The 25,039-nt window shown below is 42.0% G+C and overlaps 1 protein-coding gene and 1 long non-coding RNA gene across 3 annotated transcripts; one reads left to right on the top strand and one right to left on the bottom strand.

The window, feature by feature from the left end:
* Positions 1–380: 380 nt before the first annotated feature.
* Positions 381–24,220, bottom strand: LOC105927029 (peroxisomal succinyl-coenzyme A thioesterase). Its single transcript, XM_036145614.1, has 12 exons — positions 24,033–24,220; positions 20,921–21,009; positions 20,575–20,779; positions 20,386–20,485; positions 20,114–20,304; positions 18,030–18,199; positions 6,931–7,050; positions 6,405–6,487; positions 6,086–6,179; positions 3,412–3,492; positions 692–833; positions 381–600 (listed from the first exon to the last, which is right to left on the bottom strand). The coding sequence occupies exons 2-12, from the start codon at positions 20,927–20,929 to the stop codon at positions 467–469; spliced, it is 1,329 nt and encodes a 442-aa protein (XP_036001507.1). The 5' UTR covers positions 20,930–21,009; positions 24,033–24,220; the 3' UTR covers positions 381–466.
* On the top strand, positions 21,113–23,600 carry LOC110368606. Of its 2 annotated transcripts, XR_004932343.1 has the most exons (3): positions 21,113–21,924; positions 22,061–22,135; positions 23,182–23,600. It is a non-coding gene; the product is annotated as an uncharacterized LOC110368606 (long non-coding RNA). The 2 variants fall into 2 exon arrangements; XR_004932342.1 differs by having other exon boundaries at positions 21,113–22,135.
* Positions 24,221–25,039: the final 819 nt, after the last annotated feature.

The following is a 25,039-nucleotide window of genomic DNA, read 5'->3' on the forward strand; positions in this document are numbered from 1 at the left end:
TTTGAAGACGTTTCGCTTCCTATCCAGGAAGCTTTCTCAATTCAAAAAGTCTGGAGTAATGTGGAGTATCAAGTTTTATACTACTGCCCAACAAAGTTCTTGTAATGGCTTAGATAACATGCAAATTCAACAGAAACAGGTCCACCCCTTATTAATGGGAAGTCCTGAAAGTCATTAAGCCAGCAGATTGAACCGAAACTGGTCCAGTGGCAGACTTCAAAAAGTCTGGCACTGGAAACAACAAGTCCTGTTGTTTTGTTTTTTACTTTGTTGTGGTGCTAATACACTGTATGTGATTAAATGGTCCACGGTTTTTAAAATTGGTGCATTTAAAAATCAACAGATCATTGATCAATCAAAAGCATTTTCACTTAAGCAGCCATTTTTCTTCTATTGCAATTTATGTATATTCTTTGGCAAAGAAAAAAACAACTTTGCTTCCACTTTCACAATGTTTAGTCGTTTTTTAAAGATTAGAAAGCGGAGAAGTAGACTTCACGCCTCCATACAGATTCTTCCTCAAAAAGACCAAGAGTTTCCTCCAGGCATCCTCCTGAGCCCGAGAGTGTTCCAGGGTCTGTCCTCCCCACAAAGCCATCACTGCAAACAAAAATTGCAGCCATTAGTACACTGGCAGGGTCACTTTGAATAGAGTTGGAGAATAAGCGTTGAAGCCTGAAGGCAAACCTACACATCTGACGTGACTTCACATCTCTAAAAAGACTCGATCGTGCATGTGGCGTATACGGCGGTTCGATCAGGTGACCTGCGTTTGGGTACGACAGCAGAGTCAGTAGATGGCTGTTCCCTGCTCGCTCCATCATCTCCTTTATCTGGAAAACAGAACATTTGAAGCTGTTCAAAATGCTTTATGCCAAGGCAATGTATGTTTCATAGTTTGATATATTTACATCAGTTAGTTGCAAATTGTGACGATGTTTCCAAAACATTATGTTATAACAATGTTATAGATAGAACTGTTTGAAAGTGTATTTATATTCTTCGAACTTTAATCCAAAACAAGATTTAAAAAAAAAAAACAATCGGACCTCTGTTCTGAAGCTGAAGATGATTCGCTTGCCATCCAGGTAGCTTTCTCAATTCAAAATGTATGGAATAGTGTAGAGTTCCAAACTTTATAGACCTGCCGGAAATGCCTAGTTAGAGCTTGGATTTGCATGTAGATTTACCTGGAACTGATCTCCCCAACAATGGAGAGCTGTCAGGCTCATCGTTTGCCTGGTTCACAGGAGAAATGTTGTGGTCACATACATGGAGGTGTGAATTGGGGTGAAACTTGCCAGGAATCAAACCCATCGCTGTGTTTTAAGTTTTTGAAAGTTGAAACCTGAGCCCTCCTCCTCTGTTCAAAGTTGTATTTTCTCGCTTTACATAAATGGCTTCCTTCACCTCTCTCTCAATCTCTATCTATTCTCTGTCCAAAATGTAAACATTTTAGTCCTCAAAAGAGTGTTTTTTATCCTTAAGGTGCAGGTGGACGGCTGAGTCTTGTCCTGAGGAGGAAGTTCTCCTGAGTCATGCGTCTGTGGAGAGGTTGTTTTGTTTCTCCAATATAAAGATCAGAACATTCCTCATTGCTCTGAACTGCATACACCATCTAAGGTTTGGGGATTTTATCCTTAGGATGGACCAGCCTCTGTCTGAGGATTCTGTTGGGTTTGAAATGTACTGGGATGTTGTGAAAAAACCCTCCTGAGCTTTTCAGAGACCCCAGCAACATATGCGGTGACAATGTTATTGCGCTTGTCCTTCTCTCCGTTCTGTTTTGCAGCATGTCTTTTGGATTTCCTTGCTAATTTAACAAGAGCCCAGTTAGGGTATCCAAAGGTTTGGAGAGCATCTTTGACGTGTAACTCTTTGAACTTTTCCAAATTTGACCATGTTGTACAACTGTCCTCCCCTAAATCTTTTTAAATCCATCAAATTTGCCAGCTACACCCCCAAAGTGTTTCTATCAGTGAAAATCTAACATGGTCAGTGAACACCTCTAGCCCTGAGGAGTATGCTCAGCAGATAAAAACAACTCTTTTTCCTCACAGGCTCAAACTGCCATTTCAGCTCGTCAGTAACTTTGATCGAAGCACTACAGTATAGAGAGTTCTATTCTCTGTCATTGCAGTACAGCGGAGTATGGGAACGCTACACAGGAAAAACAGGAGGGACCACGCAAAGGGTAACAACGCCACACACCACTGTATGCTGACCGGCTGCAGCAGAGCATGAGGGCTATCAGCGCTGATATAACTCACCCCAGGCATCCACAGTTTGTAACCCTGTCATCTGAGAGGATATACCACACTTTAAAAACACGTACTACATGGCTCAAGAACAGATGATTTCCCAGACCCGTATCCACCCACACTCACGCACACCCTTGTTTAAAGTACACAGTGAAGACAGTGCCTTGACCTCCATAGACTTCCATTCCTTTTCAAGCCTTTCTATGGCCACACCCTAACCCATACCAGCATACACCTAAACCCACCATAAACCTAACTGACACCATAGTGCTACACCTAACCGCTAGCCCAGAAAAAAGTGAGGACCAAGAAAAGGTCCTCACTTTACTAGTAAGATATTCAAAGTCCTCACTTTACTAGTAATATGAGCAAAAAATGTTCTTGCTCAGTTGCAAGTACAAGAACACACACATTACCAGCTAATGTCTGATTAGTGCACTATGGTAATACCTGGTTACTGTGAAAGAATGCTATGCTGCTGAAACAGTATATTTATTTACTGTTAACTGTTTTTATTGTCGGATTTTATCTAAGGTCTTTGAGGAAGCTGGAAATAGTTCTTGTGTGTGACAGCAAAAACATAGCATTCTTCTATGATCACATGCTCATAAATGATAAGGAATCAAAACACTACCTTTGACTACACCTAACAAATAAATGCCAAAGATTGCTTATCAGTTAATTTCTAAAGTCTTAGGGTTTTATTTGGTTTAAATATGAACTTTGTTTCTTTGAAAGCGATTTCAATTATTAATATGACATCTAAAGCTCTGTTATTTTGTTTTCCTATAAAGCAGGTGGAATTACCTTGTGTTTAAATAATGTTAAGAAAATTAATTGCCCTTTGTTGTTTGCTTACAAATGTACTTTAAATCCAACTTTTCATATTTTCATTTGTGAAGATTTGTATCAAATGTAAAGGTCAATGAGTATTAATTTAACAAATTTGGATCAATTTCCTCTTACTGTTATAAAAGTTCTGTTCTGAAACTGCTCTAAAAGTCAAGGTAAATTATCATCTATCTTTTGAAGGCCATCACAAAGTATACTGTGAGGTTTTTAGTTGTTATGTCATAAAACATGGGAAAGTTCATGAGGTATAAATACTTCACTGCATTCAGATAAGGAGCTTTAAGGTTTGGAAACTGACATCCATTGCAGATTCATAGGCGCACCAGTTCTGGTCATCCTCGCCAACAATCAGCATCAGTGGACACTGGAGTTTTCCCACCTGTTCACAAAAAAACCGAGTGGGGAACAACGCCCCCCTGGGGTTAGTCAGATGTACTAAAGGTATAAGCAATGGACTGTACCAAGGCAAGGCAAGGCAAATTTATTTATATAGCACACTTCAGTACAGAGACAATGCAAAGTGCTTTACATTATTAAAACATAGGAAAATAAAACAGAATAAAAGCAAGCAGGAGTAAAATGCAGAAACAAAATAGAACATGGGAGAATAGAAATTAAAAGCAAACAAGTAAAAACAGTTAGACTATAAAGTGAACTAATGATGTTTCAGTTATACAGTTTAATTATAACAGTCGAAGGCAATCCTAAACAAATGTGTTTTTAATCTTGATTTAAAGGAACTTTCCGCACTTTTATAGTTTTCTGGAAGTTTGTTCCAGATAAGTGGAGCATAGGAACTAAATGCTGCTTCTCCGTGTTTGGTTCTGGTTCTAGGTATAAAGAGTAGGCTGGAGCCAGAAGACCTTAGTGTTCTGGAGGGTTGATACACTGATAACAAGTCTGTGATGTATTTAGCTGCTAAGCCATTCAGGGATTTACAGACTAACAGAAGTATTTTAAAGTCTATTCTCTGAGATACAGGGAGCCAGTGGAAGGACTTTAGAACTGGGGTGATGTGCTCTACTTTCTCAGTCTTAGTGAGGACGCGCTACATCCTGTTCCGAAGATTCAGCGTCTAGGATCGGGGGGATTGCTCCATATGAGCAGGATAACTCGAAAAAGGATTTACATGACCTGCTGCCCACTGCCATTCTCGGAAGCTGAGCTTGCTTGCTAGCACATCAATAGCGTTAGTTTTGATACTGGCGAAGAATTCAGAAATGTGCATAGACAAAGCAACTTTGAGTAGGTCCAGGATCTCTGAAAGGAGGAGCAGTTTCATGGCCGGAATATCTGTAAGAGATACAAAATCTGGAGCAGACATGTCCTCTCTCTCTATTTAACCCACAGCTGGTCACATCAAGGAGGAAAGGCAGGTGAAGGTCATGATTTCCTGGTCGAGTAAAAGACTAGATGTTTGAAGAAACGTTGGGTACAAAATACAGTAAGTGCGGCCTACTTTTTGTGTATCCAGCGAGTGTCTTTGGTCGAAATAAGACTAGCCGCTTGAACCTGGATAGTCCTTAGCTTCTGCAGGAAAGAATCTGAAGAATCAAGAAGAGTAAGTGTTCCCAATTATGTTGACATTGTGTTTTCCCGCCCAATGCCCTGCTGAGATCAACCAGTCTAGTCTGGTCTAAATAGTTTAGTATTTTGTTGATAAATTCTTGTGTTTTGGAATTGTTCGTGTTTATTCTGTGTACGGTACTTGCCGTTTCAGAATGACAGTTCGCAAATTCACTCCATCTATTGTTCTATGATAGCACACCTCACCAGGCAGGTATTCACAAAACAATAACAGACAAGGACTGAGAACATTTGGCTTTTATTCAGACTTGATGGTTTTGACTAAAATGACCAACTTTGTTGATAACGGTCTTTGGCACTCACTAATCATCATTCATAGCCAAACCAAACCTACTGTTGCACAGCAAACTGATGGAACCATGAATTGTGAGCTCTAGCAGAAACCCCTGTTGGAGAGTGTCTGAACATCTGTGTGTGACCTTTGCCCAAGCTCACTTAGGTAATAGAGAGACACTGATCCAAAGCATACCACGAGTCCATCTCTGAATGGCTAAAAAATTGAGTGGTCTTGTCAAAACTGAAATCTGATCCAGATGCTTTGTCAGGGTTGTTCATGGTGAAAACCGTCCAACGTCACTGCAACAATTCTCCAAAGCAGAGAGGTCAAAATCCCTCCAGTGATGTAAAAGAATCATTACCAATTATCACAAACACTTGATGAACCAGTCATAAAATTTAGGGGGAAAAGTACTTTTCACACAAAGCCAGGTTGGTTTTAATAGATGTTTCCCTTAAATTAAATCATAATTTAAAACTTCTTTTAGTATTTAGAGGTTACCTTTGGTTTTTTTCTCTGTATTTACTGCATTTTAATGTCCCTGTTTTATTTATATTTATTGTTTTACACATTGCAATACTTTACCTTTTCTATAAATGTAAACTGTATTATAAATAAAATGTATTATTATTATTATTATTATTATTATTATTATTATTATTATTATTATCATCATCATCATCATCATTATTGCACTAGTAACTATTAAGTGTTACAAATGAGTAAACAGATATCTATAAGGGGGGAATACTTTTCATGGCATTTGGGAACATTTAATTTCAGAAGCACCAAAGCTGCCGTGCTGATTTGTGGTTGTACTTATGTCATTATCATTATGTCTTGCAACTAAAACCCATTTCCCTTGAGTTTTAGTTGATGCCAAATGGACATTCGGAAAATGCCTCTGTCCACAGGTTGTGATGCAACTGGGCAGATCAGAGATCACTAGAATTTTGGGTTTAATGTTGCTCGGTGCAGTTTGTGCATCAACACAAACTTAATTTGTTAACTAATGGTTATTTTTTTAGAAAAGGGAGAACCAAAACAAATAGTGGACTTAAAACTGAATGTGGGAAAGAACAGATCTGTTGTGGCTTTAGTTACTCACGTCCACTTTGAGGGAGGGGTCTGTGGGGATGGGCAGCAGCAGATTACGCCAGATTGCTTCATTATCTTCAGTAAAGCAAGTTTTCCCACTGTTCCTTTGTTGGACAGAAAAGGTAATAATTAAAAATAAGCTGTTTATTTTTAATAAACAGCTTGGTTGGTTGGGGAAAAAAATAAAAAATAAAAAAAATAATAATAATAAGCTTTGCTAACTAAGAATGCTTATTAAATTATTTCGGATTTCTTTGCTCTCATTAGTTTATGAAAACTAATATCTTTATGTACAAATTGAACCACATACTGGGAAACGATGAACTTACTCGTTGAAGTAGCCCAACGTTTCCTTGAGAAATCCATCCAAGGGTTGCACGTGACTCCCACTGATGGACACTGCACACCTGAGCTGGTGAACACACACACACACACACACACACACACACACACACACACAACTTAAGAGAAACCTAAGTTGCTCAGATACAGAAACAGACAAAAACCTCAGGTCTTTAGAGTGTTGACCAGCTGATACCAGTTTGCTGTGCTAATCTTGCCAACCAGAACCTTTGGAAACTTTCTACCAAGCAACAACAAAAAGACGAAGGTATGCATTCTCAAAATGGCCCATGTTTACTAATGCAAGCAGAAATTCCATTACTGAGTAATTAATAAGACCTAAATCGTAACCTTATGGTAGTGAAATGAGGTGGAAGTGGACCCTGTGTGGAAGTAACTGAACTGAATGGGATGAATGTGGATCAGTTGAATTGCACATTAGAGGATGTGAATTGGACTTGTTTCCAGAGGAGTCTTCTTTGGTGAACCTTTACTAAATCAATCAAATCAAACCTTCATAACTTCAGAATACACAGCTGTTTTCAGGGTGATGCTTGTGCCCAAGGAGAGACCCAACATGGCGATTCTGCTGCTTAGGACCTTGGGATGCTTCTGGAGGAATGTGTAGGCCGCCTGCAAGAGGAAAGCATGTTAGAGCTGATATGAGTTAGGGTGATAATTTAAGAGAAATTTCAAACAATACCAATCAATACTAGGAAAATTGGCCTCAATAACACCATGTGTCCTGGGGCTGTAGTAGGAATGGAAGATAATTCAATAACAATATATAATCGATAAATAGACGCATAACGATGAAAAAAAAGGGTCAATAAAAAGTTCAATAGAATAACAGTTTTCCTTCCTTTTACATTCTAGCCAGGCTAATATTACAGTCAATACATCTTCCCAGCCAATCACAAACACAGACCCAGGAAGGCTCGGTCACCAAGCACCGCCCCTTTCAAAGAGTTCAGAGAGGATGTGTTCTTTTTGTTTTTTTAAACTTGCAGTTTTGGTAAAAAGTTGGTTGAATAAATGGTTGAATTTGAATTCAGTGTTCGTGTGTACTGTATCTATTCATAAGTTGCTAAGCAACAGTATAAAATGGTCAGGGCTGCATATATGTTTTGAATTTGTTGATAATTATCGATATCAGTCAATATGATTTCTATTTTATCAGTATGTTTTTTTCCTATATCGTCCAGACCTACGCTGTACCCTCCAACTTGTGGTGGCTGACGGAAGTAGCAGCTATATTCCACAGATGTTTGTACTTAAAGAAAGTAGCCACTCTGTCTGTCCATCTTTTGTCCTCCAAAAGCGACAGGTCCGGGAGAGTCCCAGGCACCACGCTACCAGTGTCACTCTGCAGTTCATACTAGGGTGTTCCCATTGGGTTCCCATGCCAGAGGGAATACATTAAATTCAGTTTGTCCTCAAGGCGCCAATTTACAAAAAATGTTGACTCAAGGCAGTTTAATTAAAAAAATTCTGACTTATATAGAGCAATATATAGTACAATCCATCAAATCATAAAAGAGTAAATAGACTGAGTAAATAGACAAAACAATGCAGTTGTGTGTTTAACATGTTTTTGAACTATCACGGCATCTAATCCCAGTGGGCTGTGTCCAAAAAAGAAGGCCAGATGCGCCAAGCACCCAAATTAACTATTTTCAAAACAGAGAAGCAGCAGCTCTTCACCCCCATCCTTCAGATGGAGCTCCTCAGCCTTATCTTTCTAACAGATTTGGTTGCACTGTAAGCATGGACATTATTCTCTTGGTTGTCCCACATGCCAATCATTGTGTCACGCTGACGGAACGTCATGATCATTGTTAGTTTCCGCTTTCTGGCTGTGCATGCGCACTTCCAGTGATTATGTATCTGGTTAGCTTCAGTGTTAGCCGTTCATTAGGGGCCTGCCATAGCATTTGCAGGCAATGCAAATGTAATGGCGGCACCTATTGGCGGAACCTATTATTATGTACCTCTAAATGGACTCTTTATTATTAGGGGCCTGCCATAGCATTTGCTTCGCAATGCACTGCCTCCAATGCAAATGCATTGGCGGCACCTATTACTATGCACCTCTAAACACGTCTCTTTATTATTATAGTTTACTTCACGATTAATGCGGCCCGAACCGTAGCGTGTTCCCCACAATACAGGTATCAAAACATCCGGCTCGATCGGGAATGGTGTGCTATTACTTTTGCTGGGGTTTCGAGTTACCATGGCAACATAATTAGCGAAAAACCACCCCAAAACAACCCATAGGAATGAATGGAATTGGGTAGAGAGAAAGCTTTACTGTGTCGTCATACTTTAACCTAAAAACACCATTTAACTTCCAGTTTGTGGATATATTGTTGATCTACTCAGAAGTGAAAACTGGATGTGGATATATTTTATGGCTTTCTTACAGTTACTCCTCAAAGCTCATGTCCAAAAATCAGCCGAATCATCGTTTATAATGGAAGTCTATGGCAGAATTCTCCAACTGTCAGAGTGTGCACTCTAAGAATTTTTAAAGATTTCAAAACTCCAAACAACTTCAGCTTACTCCATCAATTTTCACTCTGCGTAGACAAATTATTCATGAAAACGTAGGTATTTTTGTCTGGATTCAGAAAATATAACCCTCATTGGTGTGGGATTTATAGATTTCTCAAAAATTGCCCCAGAGCTTCAACAAGTCAAAAACCTCCTCGTTCATTTCCTATGGAGCGGTTGTGAAAAATTACATCTAAAAATTCAAAACAACCCATGTTTTCACATCGCCGCTACTCCTAAACCGTTTGACGTACAGGCATGACCCTTTCACACGTTCATGTTCAGAACCTTCTGGCACTTACAAAAAAGGAATTTTGTGGATATCTGTTATGGTTTTGCCACATGAACAATTTGTTCGGGAGTAGTGTTTTAGAAAAATGCTGAAACAGGATCAGACCTCCATTCCCCAAAATTATGCACTTTTTTACATTGTCGACATGCCTACACCGATTTTTGTACAAACATGAAAATAGGCACAGTTGTCCCCCAAAGGCTGCTAATACTCACGGTGAAAGAATTATTTTGATATCTCATATACTTTTATAGCTATAGCGATTTGTTCGGGACAAAACTTCGAGCTTTTTTGCATTTTCGTCAAAATTCCTATAAAATATTTCCTACAAAAACAGATAGTTTGTCTTGTTCCCCTATCCGTTCCGAAATAAACGAAGACAAAATTATGTCTCTAGCCCTTACGGTTGGCGAAATATCAAGTGTTGTTCGGGGCAAAGTTTTGCCATTATATTCCAATTACACAGACTCTGTCTGTCTCTGCACGCAGTAGACAGACAGCAGCAGGTGTCAGCAAGTTTCCATGACAACGGAACCCTGCTGGCTAGACGCTCCTAGGAGGACAGGGACATGCTCCATTGGCTTACCATGGCAACTTTCGACGCCTACTGCAGTGGCTGTGATGAACGTAGGAATCTGAGATTTGCAAAATCACTTCCTGTTAATATTTTTAAATTCATGCGTCTTTTCTGTCACTTTTTGGATTTCACATAGTTTTCCTATTGGGCCTTGGACTCCAACAGGACCTGGCAGGAGGCCCAGACACTACCCACCCGGCCTATACAGCACCACCCACCTGTGGGAAATGGCACTACTCACCATTTTGGTAAAATGTTGAGTTCTGGGCCCAGATTTGTTGAGGCTGTGTTGCTAAAGAAGGGCGATCTGACCCATGATCTTTGCTGACCTTTGGTGACTTTTAGTATTATCTCCCTTTTTGAGACACTTTCCAGTACAGGATTTGAACCAAACTAACAGAGTACCATCACCCTGTGATACTGAACACAACCATGTTAGCGGCTAACGGTTAGCATGTTCAATTCAATTCAATTCAATTTTATTTATATAGCACCAAATCATGAAACATGTCATCTCAAGGCACTTTACAAAATCAAGTTCAATCATATTATACAGATTGGGTCAGATTATACAGATTGGTCTAACCGGAAGTAGCCCTAGGAAGGTCCTACCAACTTCTGCTTGACAGAGCTCTGATTTCCCCATATGTTCTACTGGTGGTTCCAGTAGTGAGTAGTAGAATGGGAGGCAGATCCTTTAGCTATCAGGCTCCTCTTCTGTGGAACCAACTCCCAGTTTTGATCCGTGAGGCAGACACGGATCAAAACTGGAAGTCTTGTCTACTTTTAAGACTAGGCTGAAAACATTCCTTTTTGACAAAGCTTATAGTTAGAGTGGCTTATGTTACCCTGAGCTACCTCTATGGTTATGCATCTATAGGCTTAGGCTGCTGGAGGACATCTGGTCTGTTCTCCAATTTGCATTGCTTTTTATTTCATCTGTTACCTTTTGTTCTCTGTCATTTCTTTTTCTTCATAGTAGGCGCACCTGGTCTGGCGTTCTCTTAGCTGTGACATCATTCAGGGAAGATAGATCATTCACTATTACCATATAATGTAGAAAAGATTCCTGGATCAAATTGTGCTTCTGTGCTTGTTTGTCTCTCTTATTGTGTCTCTGCTCTGTCTTCTCTAACCCCCAGTCGGTCGAGGCAGATAACTGTTCACACTGAGCCTTGTTCTGGTAGAGGTTTTTCAATTTCACACTTATCTGACATTTTCTCCAATAATCAGACTGTCTTCATTGTACCGCTGTATATAAATCACATTGTGGAGCTTGTATCCTTGATCCCTGCAGTCCTACAGCTGCTCATGCAAACTACTTCAACAAACGTCTGTAAAAGACTGGATCCCTCTCAGGACCTCAGTGAATTCCAGCCTGATACCATGACAGAATACTACCAAGTCCAAGAATGACATTTGCTCAGAACTAAATATTCCACAGTCAGCTGTTAGTGGCATTATAACAAAATGGAAGAGATTGGGAATGACAGCAACTCAGCCAAGAATTGGAAGGTCACATAAAATCACGGAGCAGGGTCAGAGGATGCTGAGGCAGAGTGTACAGAGGTCTCCAAGTTTCTGCTGAGTCAACAGTTACAGACCTCCAAACTTCATGTGGTCTTCAGATTTGGTTTAGAGAAAAATATGGTGTGGGACTGATTTTCAAGATTTACTTTGTTCCCTTTGCCCTCTTTGTTGCCCTCTTTGTTCCTGTGAAAGGAACTATTCAAGAAGGGGAGGTTACTCAAGTTTATATTGTATAAGAGAAGGTAAACAAGCCTTGGCAAAAGATATGTAATTTTCTCTTTATACACTACAAAAACCTGATGATAAAGGGTGGGTAAACTTCTAAGGGCGACTAAAAAGGGGAAAAGGAAAGAAAGTCATTTCAAGGAAGGAGGAAGGAAACATGGATGGAACAACTAGTATTGATATTGATACTAAAGAACATTACATTTAGAACTGTGCAATGTCAGCACAAAATCACTGTGTGCAATATCATAATTTCAAAGGACCACTTGGGTGCAATATTTTTTAGGACACATTTTAAATGTCATTTATGCCAACTCCACAAGTGAATAACAAATTTGGACTTTTGGGTGGACTTTCCCTGCCTTTGAAGCAAACACTGGGTGTACATTTTTAGTGGCTGGGATACTTAATTCAAACACAACAATGGCGACACTGCCAAAACAAAATCAAACAAAGAAAATGTGGATTAATCATAATCAGTTTTCTAATGACACAATGCAGCAATGGTATCACAATTACATGTTTTCTGATATTTGGTAACCTAATCTAATTAGCTAAAAGATCTTCTAATGGATTACCAGCAGTTCATTTTTGAATCTTGTCTAGAGCTAAAGCATGTTGGCTGCTGCTACATTAATGTGTAGCAAACAGCTATAAACTCACGCTATAAACCTGAAATGATGCAATCACATTTCCTGACCTTAAAATATTATCAGAAAGGAGAGGGGGTTGCCCTTGATCTTAATCCCTACTTTAAGAGTGTAAACACTTTTTGTCTCAGATGGTTTCACTGACACAATCAGTGAGCTCCTACACATTGAGCGACATCAACTTTTACCACAAGTCACAGAGCCTGGTGGTAAAAGTTGATGTAAGTAAAGGTGATTAACCCTATGGTGTACTTTTAAAGACCTGTACAAGACCTTTATGACAAACTCAAACATAGGACCTTGTTAAGCAATCAGGCGTTTCATGTTGACTACCACCCTGCTGCTCAATCACTATCCTGTCCTCATAGGCCTATCATGTCATCAGAAACTCTACCGATTTTTTTAGAATAACTTAAGCTCATGTAATAAATCTCACATTAATGGGATACTAAGTAAAGTTGCTTTGGTTTATATTTGCAATTTTTCCTGGACTCCCCTTTTGAGTCTTTCGTTTCTTGCAATGAAGCGAAAATTGAGCTGATAGTAATAAAGGAGCCGTTGTGCTGCTCCCTATGAATTTGGGCCTTCACTTTTATCAAACAAATAGCTGTCGAGTTTACTTAGTGACAACAATCAGAGGTGTCAGGTTTCATAAAATGAGGGTGAGACACACACATCTTCCTGACTTCACAGGTACTCACGCCATCAATGACATTTCTCACGCAGAAAAGTAACAAAGCCCATATGGGCTGAGGGTGATTCGTTCACTGCACTTTCCATCCAGGCCTAGTCTAATCAGCTCTGCCTTGTGCGGAGCTGCCTTGGCTTTTTGTTACTGCTCCTGTTGCTCCGACACAGCGCGCCGAAATGTGCCCACCGCGACAACATTGGACGTAGAGCAGTGCCTGGATGAACTCGCCCTGTTGTAAGTCTCATGCCGAACCTTGCATGTAACTTGCCACCTCTGCCACAATGTTCCGACTAAGAAAGACCCTAAAACCCACATAGCCTTATCTTAATACTTTTGCTGACTCCACACATCCAGCTATAGTCTTAATTAATTAACTTTTTTTCCTGCTGAAAATGTTTTTATATGTTGCAGGTAACTAATCCAACTTGTTAATTTTGTGTTCTGAAGTGACTTATTAACTAGACTTGCTATATATTTTAGTTAACTAAAATTTACAGGGAAGCTTGTTCTTCTCGATAAGGTCTTGATGCTCAATTCCATTTTTTTTTTGTTGAAATCAAATTTTTCTGCGGTGGCCATTCATCGTACTGGTAAATGCAGCAGTCGTCAGACTTCTGTCTGAACTGTTCAAGACCGCAAAGTGACCCGCATGCGCAGGGAAGGAGATGTCACACAGCAGTGGACAGTTTACAAAAGTAATGGTTGTTGTTTCTAGAAGTGTTCAATAAAGGTTTGTAAAAAAAAAAAAAAAAATCCCTCGAAAAAAAATAAAAAATGCGCACACTGGCCAGCATCTCTCCTTGTTATTATTAGAAAGTAGCCTCGTGAGACCATCCTGATCTCGCGAGCTTTCAAGGTTTCACTCGCAGATCGGTCTGGCTACTTTCCGTTTATAGAAAATTTGGAGCCGTTCACCAAACGAACGTCCGATCAGCGTTGGCTTTGAGGACAGTTGAGGTGTGACGCAATGAGAAGCGCGACAGTTCAGTCTAAAGAACATGGCGGCTTCAGCCGATGAAACTAGCGTTAGCGTGGCTATCAAGCAAGTTTTATCCGAATTACAGAGTATTTCTTTGCTGAGCTAACGAGCCTTTACCTGCAGCAGCAAGAGTAGCTTGGCTTGTGGTTGTGTTTTCGTTGTCGCTCTGTTACGACTGACGACGAATCTGATTGGTTTATTTGGCCCGTCTATTACCAACATAGGCCAATCAGCTAACCAGTATTTTCGCCCCTTCCCAAAATTACTTCAACGGAAGGTTTCCAGATGGATATGCGGAGCAAATCTATCTGGCGGAGTCAGGTAAATTAGAAAGCTGTTGAGCAATGTGAGTCGACAGTATTAAGGCCACATCATAGCAAGATGAAGGTAAGAAGAAATCAGCACAGCTATTAACAATGGTGTTTTATGGAGCGCTAACTGCTACTACCGTGGATGTGTGCTGAAGACAGGAGAGTGATGTGAAAGATGGATAAAATGTGACATGACCATTCAGACAGCGGACACTTTGAAAAATATTTGATTTGTATCCGAATTAGTACCATGTATGGAAGTGGCACAAATCCGATTTTTTTGAGGGTAAAAAGATTGGAATTGGGCTGTTCACATTGCCCTAAAATAGATTGATATGGGGCGCATATGGGAAAAAAGATTGGATAAGGGCCGCATTTTCCTGCAGTGTTAACGTAGCCTTAAATGACTTAGTTACACCTCGGTGCAATGTATACTGAATGGTGTTTAAACTGCTCTCCCATACACAAACCACTGTCTGGGGATATCTGCCTATCTCAGACAGAGCAGGAACTGCAGCAGCCAACACAGTCTAACTTTTACACTGAACGGCATTGTTCACTCTGCTGTTGAATACCGACTAGAGATAGTCGGACTCACCTCGACGCACCGCTCTGGCTCCGGAACCAGTCTCCTTGAGAGGGGCATGACATTCTTCCACTCTGGAGTTGCCCATGGTGAGAGGCGCCGAGCTGGGGTTGGCATACTTGTTGCCCCCCATCTCGGTGCCTGCACGTTGGGGTTTTCCCCGGTGAACGAGAGGGTGGCCTCCCTCCGCATTCGTGTGGGGGGACGGGTTCTGACTGTTGTTTGCGCTTATGCGCCAAACAGCAGTTCAGATTACCCACCCTTTTTGGAGTCCTTGGAGGGGGTACTGGAGAGTGCCCCTCCTGGGGACTCCCTTGTTTTGCTGGGGGACTTCAACGCTCACGTGGGCAATGACAGTGGGACCTGGAGGGGCGTGGTTGGGAGGAATGGCCCACCTGATCTGAACTCGAGTGGTGTTTTGTTGTTGGACTTCTGTGCTCGTCATGGATTGTCCATCACAAACACCATGTTCAAGCATAAGGGTGTCCATATGTGCTCTTGGCACCAGGACACCCTAGGTCGCAGTTCAATGATCGACTTTGTTGTCGTTTCATCTGATCTGCGGCCGTATGTCTTGGACACTCGGGTGAAGAGAGGGGCGGAGCTCTCCACCGACCACTACCTGGTGGTGAGTTGGCTCTGATGGCGGGGGAGGAAGCTGGTCCGACCGGGCAGGCCCAAACGTACTGTGAGGGTTTGCTGGAAACGTCTGGCGGAGTCCCCTGTGAGGCGGAGCTTTAACTCCCACCTCCGGGAGAACTTTAAACACGTCCCGAGGGAGGCGGGGGACATTGAGTCTGAATGGACCATGTTCCGCGCCTCTATTGTTGAGGCGGCTAGTCGGAGCTGTGGGCGCAAGGTTGTCGGTGCATGTCGCGGCGGCAACCCTCGAACCCGCTGGTGGACACCAGTGGTGAGGGAAGCCGTCAAGCTGAAGAAGGAGTCCTATCGGGCTTTTTTGGCCTGTGGGACTCCGGAAGCAGCTGATGTGTACCAGCAGTCGAAGCGGCAGGCGGCTCGGCTGGTCGCCGAGGCAAAAACTCGGGCGTGGGAAGAGTTCGGAGAGGCCATGGACAAAAGACTTCCGTACGGCTTCGAAGCGATTCTGGTCCACTATCCGGCGTCTCAGGAGGGGGAAGCAGTGCAGTACCAACACTGTTTACAGTGGGGGTGGTGTGCTGCTGACCTCGACTCGGGACGTTGTATTCCGCCCACCGAAACACTTCGAAGACCTCCTTAATCCCAACAACACGTCTTCCATTGCGGAAGCAGAGCCTGAGGACTCTGGGTCAGGTTCTCCCATCTCTGGTGCTGAGGTTGCCGAGGTTGTTAAAAAGCTCCTCGGTGGCAAGGCCCCGGGGGTGGATGAGATTCGCCCGGAGTACCTTAAGGCTCTGGATGTTGTGGGGCTGTGTTGGTTAACGCGGCTCTGCAACATTGCGTGGACATCGGGGGCAGTTCCCCTGGATTGGCAGACTGGGGTGGTGGTCCCCCTATTTAAAAAGGGGGACCGGAGAGTATGTTCCAACTACAGGGGAATCACACTCTTAAGCCTCCCTGGTAAGGTCTATTCAGGGGTTCTGGAAAGGAGGGTCCGTCGGATAGTCGAATCTCGGATTCAGGAAGAGCAGTGTGGTTTTCGTCCTGGCCGTGGAACACTGGACCAGCTCTATACCCTCAGCAGGATTCTGGAGGGGGCATGGGAGTTTGCCCAACCAGTCTACATGTGCTTTGTGGATCTGGAGAAGGCATTTGACCGTGTCTCCCGAGGGATCCTGTGGGGGGTACTCCGGGAGTATGGAGTACCGGGCCCTTTAATAAGGGCTGTCAGGTCTCTGTACGACCGGTGTCAGAGTCTGGTCCGCATTGCCGGCAGTAAGTCGGACTCGTTTCCAGTGAGAGTTGGACTCCGCCAAGGCTGCCCTTTGTCACCGATTCTGTTCATAACTTTTATGGACAGAATTTCTAGGCGCAGCCAAGGTGTTGAGGGGATCCGTTTTGGTGGCCTTAGGATTGCGTCTCTGCTATTCGCAGATGACGTGGTCCTATTGGCTTCATCAGGGCGTGATCTACAGCTCTCACTGGAGCGGTTCACAGCCGAGTGCGAAGCGGCCGGGATGAAAATCAGTGCCTCCAAATCCGAGACCATGGTCTTGAACCGGAAATGGGTAGAGTGCCTTCTCCAGGTTGGGGAGGATGTGCTGCCCCTAGTGGAGGAGTTCAAGTATCTTGGGGTCTTGTTCACGAATGAGGGGAGGATGGAGCGGGAGATCGACAGGCGGATTGGTGCAGCGTCTGCTGTGAAGCGGGCGCTGTACCGATCCGTTGTGGTGAAGAGAGAGCTGAGCCAAAAGGCGAAGCTCTCGATTTACCGGTCGATCTACGTTCCTACCCTCATCTATGGTCACGAGCTTTGGGTCGTGACCGAAAGAACGAGATCCCGGATACAAGCGGCTGAAATGAGTTTTCTCCGTAGTGTGTCTGGGCTCTCCCTTAAAGATAGGGTGAGGAGCCATCATCCGGGGAGGACTCAGAGTAGAGCCGCTGCTCCTCCACGTCGAGAGGAGCCAGTTGAGGTGGCTCGGGCATCTGATCAGGATGCCTCCTGGACGCCTCCCTGGTGAGGTGTTCCGGGCACATCCTACCGGGAGGAGGCCCAGGGGAAGACCCAGGACACGCTGGAGGGACTATGTCTCCCGGCTGGCCTGGGAGCGCCTTGGGATTCCTCCTGAGGAGCTGGCCCAAGTGGCTGGGGAGAGGGACGTCTGGGCCTCCCTACTGAAGCTGCTACCCCCGCGACCCGACCCCGGATAAGCGGAAGAAGACGGACGGATAGACGGCATTGTTATGAGGGAAAAGCTGCCAGGGAAGCTCCAAATCCATTAAAACAAACTAACGTGCATGGCCTATAATGCACCTTACTTCCCTGTTCTACATATAAAACTAGGCAGTGATTTTTAAAAATAGGCTGCACAGCTCACTGGGGATCTCATGCTAAGCATATGAATCTGGAGTCCAGTCAAGAATTCTGATACAAAACATTTGAAAATTCCTTGATAGGGACTTCAAGCTGATTTAGTCATTATTCAAATCTTAAAAACTTCCCTTTCCTGTGATGTAATGTTCAACACTCTGCTGTTGAATACCGGATTCCCAGATGATACTCAGTGTGTGTTGCTGTTAGTGTGAAATCTGCATTTTTCCTTTAGATTTACCTCAAAGTAGTCCTGCTCCACCATCTTCCCTGTTTCCATAGTGTATTTACATGTCAGGTAATCAAGTGCCATTGCAGCAATCCCATGTGAGGCCAGCAAAGCTGCACGGTACTCCACCAACTGTCCTCCGCCACCCCACAGGTCCAGAAGACCAGGAAAAGGTCCAGGTCCTTCAAACAAGTCATATCAGTAAAAACAATTCAGTGGAAATATTTGCTAGTTAGGAACAGAACTGTTTTTCATAAAGAAAACTTTACTGCCAGCTGTTTCAAGGTTTTGCCAGGCAACACTGCCAAATGGGCCTTATTTTACTTCTGTACTATATCGTAGTAGATCAATGAATGATTGCTTGAAACAAGCAGTAAGGGAATGAGAGGGGCTTTAGGAAAAAATTTGTATGAATGATATGTCAATTTTGTTCAAAACATATTCTGTGTTTGTACGTTGTGTGAAAACTGTCTGCTGCTGACTGTTGTGTTAAAAAAATAAATAGAAATGTTTGGTCACTTCCTTACATGGCTTGGAGTGAACAGCAAACAAGAATTCTCAGGGGTTTCTTTTTGTCACTCTTCCATGAAGGTCAGATTTGAGGACCACATGACTAATAGCTGCTATGTCCTCAGACTGTCCAACCTGAGCTGAGGATCAATGCAGCTCCTCCAGAGTTGCTATCTTGGCTACTTCTCTGATAAATAGGTATGGGGTACCGAAACCCGGTATCTAAACGGCCCTGGGGCCCATCGGACAGTCCTCGTCGACCAACACGCTTAAGACTTATCAGTCCTCTTAACGGTATTTTTAAGATCACACTCAGTTTTTGAGGCAGACTCCAACCCACACATCATTGTTTTGCTCTCTCGTGTTCACCTAGCTTACTTTGATCAACACTGACTGTTGCCAACTATTTAGCAACTTTTCAGACCTCTCTCGTGACTTTTTATTTAAAAGTGACAGGCAATGGATGGTCTTGTTTGAGACTTCGGCAACTAATAAAAGCACCAATCATTCTGGGTTTACTGTTTCTTCAGCAAACTGTGAGTGCAGCTTCATGAGACCGACTTGTCTATTTCCCCATTGAAAATGAGTCACGCTTCCACTACATTCCACAGCGGAATGTAAATATATTATAAACATAATTTAATTCATTTCATTTCATTCTTTGGGTAATGGTACCTACTTACTTACTTAAATAGATCCCTCCCTGCAACCAATTCATAGGCAGCCTCTTTCATTTATTCACCTCATTCTCTGTGGAAGCTTCTGCTATCTTTTGGTTAAAATTGAAACACTTATAAATGTAGTTTGGATTCAGGTAAAACATTATTTAATACTTGAAAATTATTTTATAGAGTTCTTTTTTGCTTTGAGCATATTCAGTGTTTTTAATAATTTTCTGTCTTGTCAGTGTTATACCTCTCTCCTACAACACACTTTTTATTCAAGGTAGTGTTTTAGCCTTTTGTTTATACAAAAAGTTATTTATATAATGTTTATATTGCTCTGTTTCTATAAAAAAAATATTTTGTTTGCTTTTGTTCCAATTGTTTAAATAATAATCCAGTCATTATTATTTGTTTTTACCCTTTTGTTTGATTAAAATATAAGTATTGATAATGGTATCGATAAAATACCAGATCGATAAAGAGTATCGTTAAGAGGAGTAGTATTGATAAATTCTTAATGACACTCATCCCTACTGATTAATGCCCTCGTTCAGCCTGTTGGTGTAGGTGGACCTCCATGTGTTGCTTTGTTCCTTAGTCTTCTGAGGCTATTGGTCATCTAATGTTCTCTAACAGACCTCTGAAGCCAGAAGCAGAACAGCTGCAGTTGTACGGAGGCTATTTTACACCGAGCTGGACTATGGATTAGATGACATCTGAAGCCAACTAACAGCACTGGAACGTATTTAGCAGTATGAGAATATACACATATACAGTACAGACGGCATACCGTTAGGGTTAGGGTCCCATTCTATCTTAATGAAGAAATGTTCACGGCTGCATTTATAAAACCTTCAACATGTATGAAAACTTTTTTAACCACTCTGTTGCCTCTAAACCAACTGGACAGGTTTGTCTTACCTGAAGGCAGGAACAGGGTTGCAGTGAGTCCATCCTCTGTGACTGCGATCCTTCGGACACCAGGCGCCATGTACCAGCGCTCCACCTCTGTGCCGGCCAGTGGCACCTGATCCCCAAAACCCTCTGTCAGGTGACCCTTGTAAACAGAGATTGTGATCACCATGGGGGCCTGGACGTTTTTCTTTCTCATCCTGTAGATAAAAGGAGAGGCGCTGTTGTGATACTGGTAGTGAAATCTGGACTGAAAGGCAACAGATGCATAACTGGCTAACCTAAGACCCGGTTTGCTGCCTGGAACTGGTTTGAGGCTCCATAACAAACCCATGGCTTCAACCCCTGAATATGTCCCACCCACACTGCAATCTTCTGAAACTGTAAAGGAGAGGCAAAAAATTGAAGCACTGGCAGCATGTCTCGTTACATGGCTGAGTATTGCTACGTCTGGAGTAAGATCCACAAACCGTTTATAACCCCGCTGGCATCAGAAGTGTAGTGGGCGAACGCATGCCAGCTGTGTCCATCTTCGCACTGGTGGGAGGCGTGGATGGTCAATGGGCAACTAGGGACGGTGTTCTGGACCAGCACAACAAACTTCTCATCCACAAGTCCTCTGGAGGGCTGGACCGACAGCGCCACACAACACGGCTTCTCTTCCATCTTTAACTGCTAACAACAGGATTAAAAACAGAAGCTGTGAATGTGATGTATATGTGAATTCATTTTTATTTTATCTTACTTCCTTTTCTGTTTTGTCTTCCTGTTACCCGTTTTTCTATTACATAAAGTCTTAGTTTTAGGGTTCTGTACCTGTGGCATATTTTAAAGAATCAGGGGCCTCATTGCGTATGCACAAATTGGGATCTGAAACTTGTGCACGTTACTTCCCACGGTGGGATCTATAAAAAAGAAAAAAATGAAATGAAAATTAAATTGGTGAGGCAGAGAGTGAAGTGGTGAATTGCAGCCAGACTGACTCCTCTCAGACGTTCAATTTCATGTCACATGAAATTCAACATGTCACACTTTTAAATCCTTCCTTTCTCCTTTTAAATAACTCAGCTGTGCCTATATAAAGTTGAACTGCCATGCTTTGCTCTGAATTCCTCGTTATTGTTGCCCCGCAGCTCCTCTTTTAACTCTGTTTTGAGTTTCGTCTGAAAGCAACTCGTTTTGGTGCTGTCTCTTTAAAGGAGGCACCTCACACCCCACCCTCCTCCAGGTCACACAGCGTCTTCGTAGACCAACAAGCTTCAGTCTTATCGGTCCTCTTAACTGTATTTTTAAGGTCTTATTAAATTTTTCAGGGAGACTCCAAACCAAACAACATTGTTTTGCCGATCTTCTCCATCTAAAGAATCGCAATTTTTCAGACTGCTCTAGTGACTTTTTTTATTCAAAAGGGACAAGCAATGGATCTAGTGATTTGTTTTCCTGTTGTTTCTGTGACGTTCCTGGCACTGGAGCTGATCTAATTACTACTCAGCACACCTGTTCAGCCTCCACCCGGCCTGCTATCAACCCTCAATGGTTTCACCTGGTCTCTCCTCCATATAAACCCCGCTCTAACCAGCTTCTAGTGCTAGAATGTCTCAAACCTACGGTAAGAGCCTTCCAGCAGTTGTTTATGTTACAAACATGCCTGTATGCCTTTCTGTTGCCCAACTCTTTGTGCCCAAGCTTGCCTGATCCCAGTCTGTTCATGTCTACCTGCTTTACCTCATCAGGACTTCCCTCCGTCTACTCTGCTCGTCGCAGCTTGACCTGCCTGTTTTCCTGGAATTATGTCGGTTTCTGTTTGCCTGCCCCCATCTGTGAATAAACCCCTTTCAAGCATTTGCTCCATGTTTCGGCTGAATATCGGGTTCTGGTCAAGCAAAATCATTACAGTTTCAGACTTTGGCAACTAGTAAAAGCACCGATCTTTCTGGGTTTTTACTGTCTCTACAGCAAACCGTGAGGGCAGCTGTAAGCCCCCTGCTTATGAGTTCTGACAGGCGATCAGACTCCGTGTGGTGAAGTCAGGTGAGACCGACTCGTCTGTTTCCTCATTGAGTTACGCATCAGCAAAGTTCCCACTAGATTCTTTAATAGGTAATAGGATTTATTATTATTTTTTTCTCTCTTGAGATTGCAACACTTATAGATCCCTCCCTGTAACTGATTCCCATGCAGGCTCTAATTTATTCACCTCATCCACTGTGGGTGCCTCTGCTATATTTTGGATAATATAATAACAATGTAGTTTGGATTCAGGTACAATATTTAATGCTTGAAATAATCTTATAGAGGATATATATATATATATATATATATATATATATATATATATATATATATATATATATATATATATATATATATATATATATATATATATATATATATAATTTTTTTTTCTGTCTTGTCAGTGTTCTCTCCTACGGCATACTTTTTATTCAAGATAGTGTTTTAGCCTTTTCTACATAACAATTTGTATTGCTCTATTTTTATAACATTTTCTTTTTTTGTTCCAAATGTTTAAAAAAAATAAATAAACCAGTCAACATTTGTTTTTAGTTTTTTTTTACCCCTTTGATTAAAAAATAAGTATTGATAATACGGATAAAATCAATGCATATTGTTAAGAGTAGTAGTGTCGACAAATCCTTAACGACACCCATCCCTACTGCTTGGGGACGGTGTAATGAACTGCAACTGAACATTTTGACATATCCACTTGAAGCTTCGGCATCCTTCACCTAGCATTACTTCACTGTCTGCGTCGCCAGTTTTCCCTGTCTCCAAAATGAGTGTACGCATGGGTCAGAGTTGCTGCGAGGACCGCACATTTTCCTATCAAATCTATTTTTTTATAGATCCCAACTTTTGAATGGAAAGTGACACACGAGATTCAGGCCCCATTTTGTGTGAACACACGCTTTATAAATGAAACCCATGGCCTGTTGCCTAACCTGTTACATGATGCAACAGGGTAGTTGTTGCTCCCTTCTGGCTGTACCACCAACTGTTTGAGCACAGGTAGTTTCTTATGCCCATTTTCTCTAGGGATAACTCCATTTTCTTTTTAGGTGTGCATGGGCTTTTCCTTCTACAGACCTATTATTACTTCACCTGAGACACTTTGCACCGATGTCGGCACAACCAACCTTCTCAACCAGTCCGAAGCAGTAGTGGGATTTGGTTTCGCCTGCAAAGCTCACAGTGACAAAGTCCCCAGCAGACGGATCCTTGTCTAATCAACATCATGGACATCTGAACTCTCATAGTCAGTGGTGTTTTTAAGTATATAGCATTGTCACTTTCTTATGAGCAACTGTACACAACCATTCATGGCCAGTATGACTGGAAAAGTGATACAAGTTTGGTCCATTTACCATTTTTTTATATAACTGTTATATAAACTGTCTGAGCAGTTATATACTACTTAAATGTGTTTACCTGTCATGCTCTGTACTTTGCATGATGATAGAAATGGCTTTAAAATATGTGTGGTGAGATTTTTCTTCTATGGTTATCTAGAAACAGGGGGTGGCACAAATCACACATCTCCCCAAATGGTAAGGAAACAGTGTTTGTTCCATAATTTTCAGGCTCAGGGGTGAACTTCTCAACTGAACGTGTCTCAGATGTGCCTAAAGCGGGCAGTAATTCTGACCAAAGGCAGCTGCGATATACTAAAGGACAGAGTAGGTAGGAGAGAATGAGCAACAGATGGTTGAAGAAGCATGGCTTCCTAAGATGCTTCACAGCAGAAGCTCCCAGTAAAGTGGAGCCACGTTAGAAAGGAAGCTCACTGACCTTGTCTGAAAGATGAATTCTCGCGGTATTTGTGCGTTCACAAAAACACGAGATAACGCGATAATGTGTAGAACTAGAGTGCTAAACATGACCAATCTGACTGGCCAGTTTAGAAGCTCACCGCAGCAGCTGCAGACCTTCGTAGCGTTGTGGTCTTCGGCTTCCTTCGTGAGTTTGTGTCTCTACTTTGTCTCCGGCAGGGTCTATACCTCCCCGCCAACACCCTAAGGCTCTAAAGTCCAAACCTGAGAAACATTAGTTTTCCGGCTGCAGCCTTCAGTCTCCTCCCACAGACGCGGCGCCATTCATGGACACTAGATGGCGCAAGAAGCAAGGATTAAAAATCACTCTGTATGGGACGGGGATCAAAACCACTTCAATTGAGGTGCAGTTTGTCGCACAAAACAATAGATCTCCAGGTATTTTAGGCTCCAGAAGAACAGAAATAGATATATAGATAAACTTTATTCCGGACACATAGTCCACTAAATACATAAATAAACTAATTAAATAGATAAGAATAAATACCCTTCATTGTCCCTCAGTGGGGAACGTGAGAGACAAATGAAAGCATGCAGTCGCAAAGTAAAGTACAAATCTAAAATCAAAAAGAAGACTCTTGCAAGTAAGGGCAAATTTGCAAACAAGAAAGAAAATACTGTACAGTTATTGTTAAAAACCGGCATAATCCAAACATTAAAGAACTGTGCAACTGAGTTGGGTGAGTTTAAGAAATGTGCAAAACCTGTACGAATATTTATGCACAAAAAACAGAATATTTACAAGACTGAAAAGGTGCAGAACAGCATGAGGCGCAAACACTTATTTGTTGGATTTATTATGGAGATTTATTATTGTTTTAATTAGTTTTACAATATAAAATCTGAAAAGTGTGGCATGCATTTTTATTTGGCCCCTGTGAGCCTATCCTTCATAATCAATATTTCAATTAACCATATACAAAGTTCTTTACAACATTCGAAATGTGACCAAAATCCCCAACAGCAAAATTAAAACAGACAAACAGATAAACAAAATCCATGTTGAATGTGGCAAATCTGCAATTAGACTCAGTCACTTAAACAATATCAGAGGGACTTTAATCTCAAAAATAAAAATTTTCTTTTT

This window comes from Fundulus heteroclitus, chromosome 2 (assembly GCF_011125445.2).
Source record: "Fundulus heteroclitus isolate FHET01 chromosome 2, MU-UCD_Fhet_4.1, whole genome shotgun sequence".
In the NCBI taxonomy this organism is placed as follows: Eukaryota; Metazoa; Chordata; class Actinopteri; order Cyprinodontiformes; family Fundulidae; genus Fundulus; species Fundulus heteroclitus.

What these genes read in the sequence shown, in the direction of transcription:
- LOC105927029 (XM_036145614.1), bottom strand. An exon ending in GGCAGCAAACCGGGTCTTAG is followed by an intron (nt 20,305 to 20,385) that starts GTTAGCCAGTTA and finishes TTTTATCTACAG; the next exon opens with GATGAGAAAGAAAAACGTCC. An exon ending in CCTATGAATCTGCAATGGAT is followed by an intron (nt 834 to 3,411) that starts GTCAGTTTCCAA and finishes TCTGTTTTCCAG; the next exon opens with ATAAAGGAGATGATGGAGCG.